The 15,079-nt window shown below is 42.8% G+C and overlaps 1 protein-coding gene across 4 annotated transcripts in view; it reads left to right on the top strand.

The window, feature by feature from the left end:
- SMC1A (structural maintenance of chromosomes 1A) overlaps positions 1 to 15,079 on the top strand; it is a 61,187-nt gene that overhangs the window by 21,393 nt on the left and 24,715 nt on the right. For all 4 annotated transcript variants that reach the window (XR_008622880.2, XM_063601536.1, XM_003805897.7 and 1 more), the window contains 4 exons: positions 1,632 to 1,773; positions 4,754 to 4,899; positions 4,991 to 5,144; positions 6,483 to 6,593. Coding sequence is in view for 3 of the 4 variants with exons in the window: in XM_063601536.1 (XP_063457606.1) it covers positions 1,632 to 1,773; positions 4,754 to 4,899; positions 4,991 to 5,144; positions 6,483 to 6,593 (553 nt within the window). In the remaining variant the exon portion in view is untranslated. The remainder of the gene's footprint in view (positions 1 to 1,631; positions 1,774 to 4,753; positions 4,900 to 4,990; positions 5,145 to 6,482; positions 6,594 to 15,079) is intronic.

Raw genomic sequence — 15,079 nt, 5'->3', positions numbered from 1 at the left:
GGTGCATGTTCACAGTAGGGAAGGTAATGGGAATGGAAATTGGGGATTGAAACAAAGAGGACAAGGGAAGGGTCTTGCCCAGGCAGTGATGATAAGTGTGTTATGAACTGTGGGATATGATTAACTTGCTTCTGCACCTAAAGTCTAAAAGGGGAGGAACCCAACAAAGCGTAATAGAAACTAGGAACCTGCTCAGAACCGTCAGGAAAGGTTTTACAAAACAGGGAGTGATGACTGGAGACCTGAAGAGTGAGTAGGATTTAGCCAGCCAGGCAGCGACAGAAAAAGTGAATTCCAGGCAGAGAGAACAGCATGCTTGGAGGTGTGAGAGAGCATGCCTTGTTCTGGATACTAAGTAGTTTTTAATGTCTGGAGCATAAAAGCAGGGTCAGGAAGAAGGTGGGGAGTGGGGAGAGGTCAGCAGGGGCCGGATCACAGAGGCCTTTATGAGTCATACTTAGGAGATTGGATATAAAATTGCATAGCTCAAAATTATAGAGTTAGTTATATTTCATTTGGATTATAGTGGCTAATAGGTTTAAGCTGCTAGCATTGACATCTGGCAACATCTGTCACACCATATTGGGAGTTGGAGAGGGCAATTGGAAGTTAGTCCTGCCTGGCCTACCAGTGCCTGTGTATGCTGGTTGCATATTCTTGAGTTTCTGAAGAGATGGAGAGGAGGACAATAGCAGGAATCCAGTATTTTCTCCATGTTTTTGTACTATCCAAGTTCTGCCCTTTAAGAGGTTCTGGGACCTTGGGGCAGAAGTTGGGATCCTGTAGTTGAAGCCCTTGGACAAAAGTAAGCTGAGTACAGTCAATATACCTGGTGATAATGGTAACTAAAATTGATTGAGTAGTTATCGTGGACCCGGTGTGGTTCTAAGGACTTTATACATATTAACTCATTTAAAAATCTCCCAATAACCCTGAGGTAGGTACTATTATTATGTTCATTTTGCAGATGGGGAAACAGGTCTGGAGAGTATAACCAACTTGCCTGAATTCACATTACTAGTAAGTGGCAGAGTTGAGATGCCAGTCTTAATCCACTACATTATGTTGCAGTGGTGGTATACTAGAAAGAGCCCGGGTTTTGGTGTTAAATCTGGGTTTCAGTCTCACATGTGCCATTTACTAGCTGTGTGGCCTTGGGCAAGATCTTTTACCTCTTGGCCTAAGTTTTCCTCATTTGTAAAATTAGGATAATAATGCCTACTTGCAGAGCTGTTGATTAGAGGATTAGAGATAATGTATGTAAAGTACATAGAAGCCTAATAGGAATTACCATAGCTGGTGGAATCAGATGGACTCTTTTATGCCTCCTTGTAGGAACTTGGAGGGCGCTGGGGTCTTCATTGTTTAAAGGGGGATAAATAAGGTTTGGCCGAATCTTCCCTGCCTTATGCCATGTCCACAGGGCTAGGCTGAGGAGCTTAGTTCTTCAGCTTCAGGGGACCGTTTTATGTGCATATGGATGGATGAAGCAAGTTGTGACTGAAAATCAGTAACTCTGGGTCCCTGAGCCCTGGGTCTAGTTTCCCTTTCTTCCCATAGTTGGATTTTGTACATTGGTTATCTCTGGCTGATGAGATTATGAGTGATTCTCCCCCCACCTTTATACACAGTTTGGAGTTTGAGAATCAGAAGACTCGCTTGGGCATTCAGTTGGATTTTGAAAAGAACCAACTGAAGGAGGACCAAGATAAAGTACACATGTGGGAGCAGACAGTGAAAAAAGATGAAAATGAGATAGAAAAGCTCAAAAAGGTAAGGAAGGAAAGAATTAAAAGACAGACTAATAACTGGGAGGAAAAATGGGAAGAAATACGACAGACAGAAGGATAATGTCCACAACTTAGAAATTTCTCATCTAAATCAATAAGAAAAATACCAAGACCTAAACGGGAAAAATGGATAAATGTCACAAACAGTTCAAGAAGACTTTCAAATAGTCCCTAAACACATACAAATAATTTAGTCTTACTAAAGAAACGCAAATTAAAGCAACAATTAGATACAATGTATTTTGTAGCACATCGTGGAAAATGTAAAAACAGAAGACACAATGCTCAATACCAGCCATGGTATAGGAGACCAGTATTCTTTTTTTCTTTTTTTGAGATGGAGTCTTGCTCTGTTGCCCAGGCTGGAGTGCAGTGGCACTATCTTAGCTCACTGCAACCTCCACCTCCCGGGTTCATGCCATTCTCCTGCCTCAGCCTCCCAAGCAGCTGGGACTACAGGTGCCTGCCACCACGCCCAGCTAATTTTTGTATTTTTAGTAGAGACGGGGTTTCACCATATTGGCCAGGCTGGTCTTGAACTCCTGACCTCATGATCCACCTGCCTCGGCTTCCCAAAGTGCTGGGATTACAAGCATGAGACACCGTGCCTGGCCAGGAGACCAGTATTCTTATGTAATGTGGCACCATCCTTCAAGAAGCTTCACAATGCATTTATATTCTGTAACTCAGTAGTACCTGAGGAGATCATCCAAAATGCTGGCAAAGCTTTATGCAAACACTTTGATGTTTATAACAAGCATTATTTATAGTTCCAAATTGGAAACTACTCAGTGCCCCTTGGAAAGTGGGAATTTAGCAAATCATGCTACGTTTGTAACATTATTTATGTAGTGTCTTCAAACTTTAGTAATACACAGACCCTTTTTAAAGGAAAAATAGTCCCTAAGATTGCCAGTGTTGCCTTAAATCCGTGATGTTACTTAAGTATATATAAATATATATACTTAGAACACTTAATCAAATGCTAAGACAAAGTTAAAAATTAAATACTAACAAAATGAGTAAAATTTAGATTGACCATGTAAATTCAGTGCAACAAATGATGATGTTTTGCTGAAACCTAGTCACTTCACAGTGTGACTGTGCTACTGACTGCTACAGCTCAGTTCTTTTGAGTTTAGCATGCCTGTGCCACCATGTATTGTGTGATGACTCAATTTTCTCACACCCTTTCTCTTTAAACTACTATGAAGCCTTTGTTCCTTACAGCATTCCCTCCTGAGGTGATTTGGCCTTCTCTTGGTTTGAACTTATTGTTTGACTTATGTCTGCCTATGTTTGTCGCTTGTTTCTGTGTTTTCATCATTAACCCCTGATGATTAAAGTAGTCCTCTTTAGTGTCTGAAATCTTTTTTTTTTTTTTTTTTTTTTTGAGACTCAGTTTTGATCTTGTTTCCTAGGCTAGAGTGCAATAGTACTTGGCTCACTGCAGCCTCTGCCTTCCAGGTTCAAGCGATAACTCCTGCCTCTGCCTCCCGAGTAGCTGGAATTACAGGCACCCACCATCACGCCTGGCTAATTTTTTGTATTTTTAGTAGAGATGGGGTTTCACAGTGTTCGCCAGGCTGGTCTGGAACTCCTGGCCTCAAGTGATCCGCCCACCTCTGCCTCCCAAAGTGCTGGGATTACAGGTGTGAGCCACCACGCCCGGCCTGGTGTCTGAAATCTTAAATGCAGTTGTAGCTTGGGCAGTAAAATCCTGAGGCAAGACAAGTTAGATACCTAGATGATTTGGGATATTACATATATGTAATTTTTTTACTTTTTATTTTGAAATAATTTTCAACTTTGCAAAAAATTGCAAGGAATAGTACAAAGAACTCCTATTTACCCATCACCAAGATTCATCGGTCATCAACATGTTGCCGCATTATCTTTTGCATTCTCTCTCTATATATATGCTTATTATTTTTTATGAGCCATTTGGGAGTAAGTTGCAGATATGTCCCCTTTATGTGATTATTATTTTTTTTTTTTTGAGACAAGGTCTCGCCCTGTCGCCCAGTTTAGAGTGCAGAGGCACGATCTCAGCTGACTGCAACCTCCGCCTCCCAGGCTCAAATGATCCTCCCGCCTCAACCTCTCAAGTAGCTGGGACCACAGGCGTGTGCCACCACACCCAGCCAATTTTTGTATTTTTTGTAGAGACGGGGTTTTGCCTTATTGTCCAGGCTGGTCTCGAACTCCTGGGCTCAAGCAATCTGCCCACCTTGGCTTCCCAAAGTGCTGGAATCACAAGTGTAAGCCACTCCACCAGGCCCCCTTTATGTGACTTAAGATCAAAATGAAAACAAAAATTTTCCTTTGTAAAAATCAGAACATTATACATAAGGCTATAATCCCCTTTGGCTGACCACTCTTCATCCTAGTCCCCTTCGTCTTGCCAGAGGTGATTCTTCCAGACCCTTTAAGGATTTACTTAAATACTTGTACATTTACATATGTGTATTCATAGAAAATGCACAGTATTGTTTGTGTGGGTTTAAAAAAAAAAAAACAACAACAACAAATGTTACCATACTGCACATGACAAAGTTTTGATGTAGAAAAAAATGCTCAAATATAACATTAAGTCAGAATACAGAGTTTTAATTACAGTCTAGTCTCAACTATGTAAAACTGTCTGTAAATCAAATGCTGAAAAAATGTGCTAGAATGTTAATTGATTATCTAGCTGATGAGATTGTGAGTGATTCCCCACTTAATACTTTCTCTATACTTTTCTACATATATTAGATAACTTGTAAAATTGGGGTGTGTGGGAGAGGACAACCAAATTTAAAAAAGATAGGAGGCTGAGGGGTGATGGGGGTGTGAAAGCAAAGCTCATTGACGAGTAACTCCAATAAACTGCCTAGTAGGAAGGGTGGGAGCAGGAGAATATCCCAGGGTAAGATGGGGAAAGTCTTCACCTATTGTCCTGTTCCCACTGCTGGGACCAGGAGGAACAAAGACACATGAAGATCATAGATGAGACCATGGCTCAGCTACAAGACCTGAAGAATCAGCATCTGGCCAAGAAGTCGGAAGTGAATGACAAGAATCATGAGATGGAGGAGATTCGTAAGAAACTCGGGGGTGCCAACAAGTGAGTGGGTTCAGGCCTGGGGTGGGAGGACGTAGATAGAGCAGGCAGCCTGCCAGATTTGGGTCTCACCTAGCCCCTGGACCTTTTTTAGGGAAATGACCCATTTACAGAAGGAGGTGACAGCCATTGAGACCAAGCTTGAACAGAAGCGCAGTGACCGTCACAACTTGCTACAGGCCTGTAAGATGCAGGACATTAAGTTGCCACTGTCAAAAGGCACCATGGATGATATTAGTCAGGAAGAGGTGAGTATTGTGGCTGGTGGTGGGAGTGGGCGATGAACATCATTAACCAGGGATGGGGAGTGAAAGTGACCAGGAAGGGCAGTGAGAGAGAGAAAGATGGTGGGCAGATGGTGAAGGGACATGAAAAGGGATGCAGGAGAAATGAGGCAAGGTGCAGTGGTGAAGGCAGGTGAGGCGAAAGGTAATAATGGCTTTGGTGTGAGAGAGAAGTTGAATTGGGAGTAAAGCTGCAAGCCAGTGAGTGGGTGGTGAGAGAGTTGAGCCAGGAAAGAATGAAGTAATTCATTAACCTTAGGGACCTGAGCTATATTAGCTCCAGCAGGTGACAGAAATTGGTAGGAGTGGGAATTGAGGGACATTAGCCAAGAGCAAAGGAAAACAGAAAGCTAGGGGACCTGAGGGTGATAGCTTAGCTGCAGTGAGGAAGATTGGCCAGGAGAGGGTTAGGTAAGGGACATCAGCAATGCAGAGGTGAGGAAGTTTAGTTATAGGAAAACCAGAGATACTAGCCAAAGAGGAGCAGTGGAAGCAAAGATTTGTAGCAAGGGGATGGGAAATGTTAACTGAGAGGAGGTTTGCATATATTAATATCTTGTCTTAGACCTGGTTATATATCTCAGTCCCATGTATCTTTCTCCCTCCTCACTTTCCAAATGGCATTTCAGTTTAATTCAGTAAAATATTTTGAATACCAGAAATGTTCTGGGCATCATGGTAGCATGTGACATAATTACCCCAATCCTAACCACAGACCTGCCAGACAGGCATTATCCCCACATTACAGGTGAAGAGACTCAGGATCTGAGAATGTGACTTGCCCAAAATCACAATGTTAGTAAGTGTAGACCTCAAATTTTTTTTATTTATTTTTATTTTTATTTTTTGAGACAGAGTCTTGTTTTGTCACCCAGGCTGAAGTGCAGTGGCGTGATCTTGGCTCACTGCAGCCTTCGCCTCCCAGTTTCAAGTGATTCTTGTGCCTCAGTCTCCCACGTAGCTGGGATTACAGGCATGCACCACCACTCCTGGCTAATTTTTGTGTGTTTAGTAGAGACAGAGTTTCACTATGTTGGCCAGGCTGGTCTCAAACTCCTGACCTGAAGTGATTCACCTGCCTTGGCCTCCCAAAGTGCTGGGATTATAGGCGCAAGCCACTGCACCTGGCCATAGAGCTCAATTTTGAACTTGAGTCATTCTGCCTGCAAAGCCTCTGTTCCTTCTGCCATGGTGCTTTCTAGCAAGGTGCTTTCTCAAAGATTGAAGGCTGCAAAGGAGCTCCCTATAGAGGTGCACTCTCATGGCCAGTCTGCTCCACTTGACTCTCCGTTGCCATTGCAGGGTAGCTCCCAGGGGGAGGACTCAGTGAGTGGTTCACAGAGAATTTCCAGTATCTATGCACGAGAGGCCCTCATTGAGATTGACTACGGTGATCTGTGTGAGGATCTGAAGGTGAGGATCAACCACAGGGGTGTGGTGGGGGTGGGGGTTGGGTGGGAGTGGGACTGTCTTCCTAGTTGTCCAGAGAGGAGGTCAGCCCATCTGGGGGCTCTGTGAAGACCATGGCTGGAAAGAGGGGAAAGCTGGCAAGGGTGGGAGGATTCAGTTGTGAGGCAGGATCTCCCCCTCATATATTCAAACAGACATATGCACATTCCCTACCCCATACCCCGAGTTGCTCCTGCCCTTGCCTGCTATCAGTCTTCCCCTTCCATGTGTGTATATAACTAAGCTAAGCCTAGGTCCACACAGAGAAGAGACTTCAGTACAGTGAACAGATTGACCTCAGGTGTTCCTCAGGGCTCTTTCCTCCTCACTTGGCATTCTTTCATCCTGGGTATCACTTTACTTCCGTGGCTTCCGCTGCAATCTCTATGCTAGGTCCCACAGGTACCTCAAACCCTAGCCTTCCTCCCCATATTTACCCATCTCCTCAGTGCCACTCACATGCTCAGCCAGAAATTTGAGCCTCATCCTTGACTTCTCCCTCTTTCACTTTACATAATCAATTAATTACCAAGCACCAAGCCCTATGGATTCTGCCTCCTAAATATCTTTTTTTTTGAGACGGAGTTTCACTCTTGTTGCCCAGGCTGGAGTGCAGTGGCATGATCTCGACTCACTGCTGCAACCTCTGCCTCCCAGGTTCAAGCGATTCTCCTGCCTCAGCCTCCCAAGTAGCTGAGATTACAGGTGCCCGCCATCATGCCCAGCTAATTTTTAGTAGAGGAGGGGTTCCACCATGTTGGTCAGGCTGGTCTTGAACTCCTGACCTCAGGTGATCTGCCTACCTTGGCCTCCCAAAGTGCTGAGATTACAGGTGTGAGCCACTGTGCCTGGCCCTAAATATCTATTGAATTCTGGTTTTTGTTTCCACTGTCTAATGCAGGCCACTTTCATCTCACATAGCCAACTACAAGAGCCTCCTAAATAGTTTATGATGTGTTTCAATCATCATTATATCCAGGAGGATTTGATTTTTTTAACTTATGGAAAATTTCAAGCATATGGAAGTAAAGAGAATGATAATAATGAACCTCAGGCACTCAGCTTCAACAGTTAAGCAATCTTATTTTTTATACCCCCCATTGGAGTATTTTAAAGAAAACTAGACATTACTCCATCCATAATTACCTCAGCATGTATCTCTAGAATATGAGAACTTTTAAGAAAAACAACCATAATATTATATCTGAAAATATTTAACAATAACTCCACAATATCATCTAATCAGTAAATGTTTAGATTTCCATGAAAGTCCCATAATATTTTTTTATTTTTATTTTTTGCAGTTTATGTGTTTAGATCAATATTCCAGTAAGGTCCATATGTTAAAATTGGTCTCTGCTAGTCTATAACATTTTCTTCTTCATTTTTATTTTATTTTTTTCCTTCGTATTTATCTATGGAAGGAACTGGGTCGTTGGTACTATAGAATTGTCTGCATTCTAGATTTGGCTGATTATGTCCCCTTGATGTTACTGAACATGTTTTTTCTATTCCTTGTATTTCCTATAAACTGGTAGGTAAATCTAGGGTTTGATTGGATTCAAGTTCTTTTTTTGGCAAGAATATATCATAGGTGGTGTTGTGTACTTGTGAACTTCCTTCTGCATCACATCAGTAGACACCTGATGTCAGTTCTCACTTTCTTTGTAATGTTAACATTGACCAGTGTTCAACATTAGCTATGAAGTATTCTTGCCAAAAAACAAACGTGGATCTGATCAAGCTTCTATATCCAATCCTCCTGAATATAATGATGATTGAAACACATCATAAACTATTTAGGAGGCTCCTGTAGTTGGCTGTGTGAGATGAAAGTGTCCTGCATTAGAGACAGTGGAAACAAAAACCAGAATTCAATAGATATTTAGGGCTGGGCACAGTGGCTCATGCCTGTAATCTCAGCACTTTGGGAACACTATCAGAAACACTGGTGCCAGAGGAATGTTAAAAAAGCACTTGAGGGTCGGGCGCGGTGGCTCACGCCTGTAATCCCAGCACTTTGAGAGGCTGAGGCAGGTGGATCACCTGAAGTCAGGAGTTTGAGACTAGCCTGGCCAACATGGTGAAACCCCGTCTCTACTAAAAATACAAAAATTAGCCGGGCATGGTGGTGCATACCTGTAATCCCAGCTACTCAGAAGGCTGAGGCAGAATCGCCTGAACCCAGGAGGCTGAGGTTGCAGTGAGCCGAGATTGTGCCATTGCACTCCAACCTGGGTGACAAGAGCAAAACTCCGTCTCAAAAAAAAATGCACAGGGATGTAGTTAACCAAATCCAGACTGGGAAATTTGTTTTTTTGTTTTTTGTTTTTTTTTTTTGAGACAGTCTCGCTCTGTCACCCAGGCTGGAGTGCAGTGGCGTGGTCTCGGCTCACTGCAAGCTCTGCCTCCCAGGTTCACTCGATTCTCCTTCCTCAGCCTCCCACGTAGCTGGGACTACAGGCACCTGCCACCACGCCCGGCTAATTTTTTTTGTATTTTTAGTAGAGACGGGGTTTCACCGTGTTATTCAGGATGGTCTCGATCTCCTGACCTCATGATCTGCCCACCTCAGCCTCCCAAAGTGCTGGGATTACAGGTGTGAGCCACTGTGCCCGGCCGTGGAAATTGTTAATATTTTTAAGTGTAATAGTGGTATTACTATTTTTTTTTAAGTCCTTATCTTTTATAGGAGTGGTTCTCATTGAGAGGGTAGATATTTTGTTCCCCCAGGGGACATATGACAATGGCTGGAGATACTCTTGTCACGCCTACTTGTCGTAACTGCGGTAGGGGGGTTACTACTGGCATCTAGTGGGTAGACACCAGGGATGCTGCTAAACATCCTACTGTGCTCAGGACAATCCCTACAGCAACGAATTACCTGACCCAAAATGTCAATAGTTCAAGACCCTGTCTCAAAAAATAAAAAAATAAATAAATGTTGGCCAGGTGCAGTGACTCATGCCTGTAATCCCAGCACTTTGGGAGTCCAAGGCAGGAGGATTGCTTGAGCCCAAGAGCTAATTTTTAAAAATTAGCTGGGTGTGATGGCATGTACCTGTAGTCCCAGCTACTCAGGAGGCTGAGGCAGGAAGATCACTTGATCCTGGGAGGTTGAGGCTGCACTGAACCTAGATCACACCAGTGCACTGTAGCCTGGGTGACAGGGAGAACCTGTCTCAAAAAAGAAACTTCAATGTTTAGATGTCTTTTATGTTTCAATCTGTTGGAGTCATTTTCTTCTTCTCTTTTTTTTTTTTTTTTACCGTGGAGACAAGGTCTCACTGTGTTGCCTAGGCTGGTCTCGAACTTCTGGCCTCAAGTGATCCTCCTGTTTCAGCCTCCTGAAGTGTTGGGATTACAGGTGTGAGCCTCTGCACCTGGCCCATTTTTCTTTGTTTTTGTTTGAGACGGAGTCTCACTCTGTCACCCAGGCTGGAGTTCAGGGGCATGATCTCAGCTCACTGCAGCCTCTTGCCTCCTGGGTTCAAGTGATTCTCCTATCTCAGCGTCCTGAGTAGCTGGGATTACAGGCATGCGCCACCATGCCCAGATAATTTTTTTTATTTTTAGTAGAGACGGGGTTCTGCCATGTTGGACAGGCTGGTCTTGAACTCCTGACCTCCTGTGATCCCCCTGCCTTGGCCTCCTAAAGTGCTAGGATTACAGGCATGAGCCACCACACCTGGCCCCATTTTTCTTCTTTTTTTTTCTTTTTTTTTTTTTTTTTTTTTTGAGACGGAGTCTGGAGTTCAGTGGCGTGATCTCAGCTCACTGCAAGCTCTGCCTCCCGGGTTCACGTCATTCTCCTGCCTCAAGCTCCCAAGTAGCTGGGACTACAGGCACCCACCATCACGTCCAGCTAATTTTTTGTATTTGTAGTAGAGACGGGGTTTCATCGTGTTAGCCAGGATGGTATCGATCTACTGACCTCGTAACCCACCCGCCTCAGCCTCCCAAAGTGCTGGAATTACAGGTGTGAGCCACCGCGCCTGGCCCCCATTTTTCTTCTTGATGCTCACATTGTTCATCCTTGGCCAGTGGGAACCACTTCAAGTTTATTTTTTTGTTGTTATTTTTAGATTTTTATTATGGAAAATTTTATATGCAAAAGTAAAATACTACAGTGCTCCCTCATATAGCCATCACCAGTTTTAACAACAGTCAGCTGCTGGCCAAACTTGTTTAATGTGCAGCCCCACACAGTTCTTTTTTTTTTTTTTGAGATAGAGTCTCACACTGTGGCCTGGGCTGGTGTGCAGTGGCACAAGCTCGGCTCACTGCAACCTCTGCCTCCCAGGTTCAAGCGATTCTCTTGCCTCAGCCCCCCGAGTAGCTGGGATTACAGGCGCCCACCACCTCGCCTGGCTAATTTTTTTGTATTTTTATTAGAGACGGGATTTCACTGTGTTGGCCAAGCTGGTCTCGAACTCCTGACCTCGTGATCCGCCCGCCTTGGCCTCCCAAAGTGCTGGGATTACAGGTGTGAGCCACAGGGCCCGGCCCCCCCCGCCCCCTGACACTTTATTATCCCTCCCTATCCCTAGGTTATTTTAAAGCAAATTCTGGGCCGGGTGCGGTGGCTCACGCCTGTAATCCCAGCACTGTGGGAGGCCGAGGCAGGCGGATCATGAGGTCAGGAGATTGATCCTGGGTAACATGGTGAAACCCCGTCTCTACTAAAAATACAAAAAATTAGCCGGCCGTGGTGGCACGTGCCTGTAGTCCCAGCTACTTGAGAGGCTGAGGCAGGAGAATCACTTGAACCCAGGAGTCAGAGGTTGCAGTGAGCCTAGATCACGCCATTGCACTCCAGCCTGGGTAACAGAGCAAGACTCCGTCTCAAAAAAAAAAAAAAAAAAAAGAAATTCTGGACATCATATTTCATTTGCAAATATTGCAGGATACATCTCTGAAAGAGACAGGAATTCTTAAAAATAATTAGAACCATTACATACCTAAAAATAATTTTTTTTTTGAGACAGAGTCTCGTACTATCACGGGCTGGTGTGCAGGGGCACAATCTCAGCTCTCTGCAACCTCCGCCTCCCTGGTTCAAGCGATTCTCCTGCCTCAGCCTCCTGAGTAGCTAGGATTACAGGTGCCCGCCACCATGCCCGGCTAATTGTTTGTATTTTTAGTAGAGATGGGGTTTCACTATATTGGCCAGGCTGGTCTTGAACTCCTGACTTTGTGATCCGCCCGCCTCGGCCTCCTGAAGTGTTGGGATTACAGGCGTGAGCCACCACGCTTGGCAGTAATTTCTTAATAATTAGTGTTACACATCCATGATGGTCACACGCAAACACACACTCTACAGTTTACCTGCTTGAATTGGAAGTCAAATAAGATGATTGATCGATAGTTAGTGGATGATTGATAAAGCCATTAATTGATATGTCACTTGAATCTCATTTAACTTATAGGATCCCCCTCCACCTGTTTTTATTTTTCTTTGCACTATTTTTTTGTTGTTGTAGAAATTGACTCATTTCTTCTGAAGGATTGTTCACATTCTATACTTTACTGATTGTGTCCTGCAGTGTTTAAAATGTTCCCTTCACCCCCCCCACCAAAAAAAAAAAAAATGGTTCTGCTATCCTCTGTAGTTCTTGTAAGTGGGTAGTTAGATGTAGATCAGTGCTATTCGGAAGAGGTAAAATGTGATCCACATATGTATTTTTTTTTTTTTTTTTGAGGTGGAGTCTTGCTCTGTCGCCCAGGCTGGAGTGCAGTGGCGCGATCTCGGCTCACTGCAACCTCCGCCCCCCAGGTTCATGCCATTCTCCTGCCTCAGCCTCCCAAGTAACTGGGACTACAGGCACCCGCCACCACGCCTGGCTAATTTTTTTTGTATTTTTAGTAGAGACGGGGTTTTACCGTGTTAGCCAGGATGGTCTCGATCTCCTGACCTTGTGATCCACCTGCCTCGGCCTCCCAGAGTGCTCGGATTACAGGTGTGAGCCACCACGCCTGGCCAATTTTCGATTTTCTAGTAGCCACATTTTAAAAATAAAAAGGCAAAGGTGAAATTAATTTTAATACTATATTATGTTTAGCCTAGTGTCCTCAGGAGTATGATTTCAATGTGTGAACTATATAAAAATTATTGATGAGATATTTGATGATCCTTTTTTGTACTGTCTTCAAAATCTAGTATGTATTTTAACACAGCACGTCTCAATTCAGATGCTAAAATTTCCTCAGAAATACTTGATCTGTATTTAGATTTCCTAAAATTTACAATTGAAAAAGGAGACCCACATACCCAAGTTGTTCCAGATATACATCAAAGTTTTCCAGTAACTGAATTGAATATCAGGTTTTCAATTTAAATGAACTAAAATTTCATAAAATTAAGATTTTATCTCCTCAGTTGCACTAGCCAAATATCACGTGCTAAGTAGCCACATGTGGCTACTGGCAACCGGATTGGACAGCACAGTGGCTTGGTTAGATTCAAATTTTGGGGTTCGCTTGTTTGTTGTGGCTACGGCTCCTTCACAGCTGGTAGTGTTACTTCCATCAGAAGGTACTTAATGTCTGTCCATTAGTGGCTCTTTTTGTGTGGTTTGCAGCCATGCTTCTTATTGCATAGATCCATTAATTAGTCAGGGGTTGCAAAATGGTGACCTTACTCTATCATTTCTGTGTTTACTGGCTGGAATACTATAAAGAGATACTTCCTCTCATCATTTATTTGGTTATTCTGAGATACAGTTTGTATAGGAAAGGCAGGCTATATATGCTTGATTTTTTTCCCCCCTTTATCAGTTTATAAAATAAGGAATTGCTTCCTTGGCTTTCTCAAGATTTGTCCACTGAGTTCTCATATCATTATGAATTTAAATATATTTGGTGTCTTTCAGTCTGTTGTGGTTATTATCCTTCTTGGTGCTCAGGTTGTCCCATCTTTGGCCAATGGTGACTCATTCAGTTTGGCTTCTGAATCATTTCAACACAACCCTGGTAGTCTTTGATATCTCCCTTGCTTTCCAATATGTCCAGATTCATCCTCCCCATTTTCCACCCAGACCTGGAATCCACTATTTCTCCAGGAAGCTCTGACTTCCTTTAGTGGGAAATGCTATTATTTAGCAACTACCATCTGGATATTGGAGTGTTCATGATTGCTGAGTTTATTAGTGCTTCTAGAACTTTTCAATAGATTGGGCTATTAAATGCGGTTTTTTTGTTTTTTTGTTGAAGGAAAAATGCATCATGAGTTCATATTGATACTTTGAATTGAAATTGTAACTTTTAGTTTAACGTCATTGATTTTCTTTTTGAGTCTTCCAGTTATTGTTGCTGAAAATCTCAGTTCCTAGCAACACTAACATAATAACACATTTACTTTATCCTACTCTGTATATACTAGTTTGAAAAATCACAATAACATATTATTAGTAAAAGGGCCAGGCGCAGTGGCTCACGCCTGTAATCCCAGCACTTTGGGAGGCCGAGGCGGGTGGATCACAAGGTCAGGAGATGGAGACCATCCTGGCTAACATGGTGGAACGCCATCTCTACTAAGAATACAAAAAATTAGCCGGGCGTGGTGGCAGGCGCCTGTAGTCCTAGCTACTCGGGAGGCTGAGGCAGAAGAATGGTGTGAACCTGGGAGGCAGAGGTTGCAGTGAGCTGAGGTCGCACCGCTGCACTCCAGCCTGGGCGACAGAACAAGACTCCGTCTCAAAAAATATATATATTATTAGTAACAATTTGATTATTGAATGTAATTTTAAATAGTTTAAGATTTTCTGAGATTCTTTTTATCATTAAGCTAAGGAAAGCCTCATTGGGAATGTATAGTCATGTTCCTATGTTTTAAAGTAATTTGAAAGAATTATCTGAGTGTCTAACCAGCTTAATATATAGTTAGGTTTCTTTGTTTTAGTTTTTTCATTTTTAGGGATTACTCTTTTTAGCATTTTGATTTTTTTTCCAGCTTTAATTTTGAGATGTTTCAAGCCTATGGAAAACTTGAAAGACTAGAATAGTGAACACTCATATGCCTTTCACCTTAGATTCACCAGTGAATATTTTACCACATTTGCTTTTTCTCTCATCTTTCCCCTATCTTTCCCCTCCTTCCCTCTTGCCTCCCATTACTTGCAGTTTTTTTGTTTTTGCTGAACCTTTTGAAGGAAGTGTGGTCATGATACTTCAGCCCTAAATACTTCAGCATGCTAAGAGCAAGGGATTGTCTTACCTAATCATAATTTCATATTATACCTAAGAAAATGAATAATTAGGTTTCATAATATTTAATCTTCAACCCATATTTGAATTTCTCTAGATGTTCTAAAAGTGTCTTTTGTAGTTTTTTTTTCTTTTTGAAACTAGTATCCAATCAAAATTTATGAATTTCTTTTATTATGTCTCTTTAGTTTCTTTTAATATGGAGCTATCCCTTTACCTTTTATTCATGGCATTGATCTTTTAAA

The sequence above is a fragment of the Pan paniscus genome, chromosome X (genome assembly GCF_029289425.2).
Source record: "Pan paniscus chromosome X, NHGRI_mPanPan1-v2.0_pri, whole genome shotgun sequence".
Classification (NCBI taxonomy): domain Eukaryota; kingdom Metazoa; phylum Chordata; class Mammalia; order Primates; family Hominidae; genus Pan; species Pan paniscus.
This window is presented reverse-complemented; position numbering and strand designations above follow the sequence as displayed.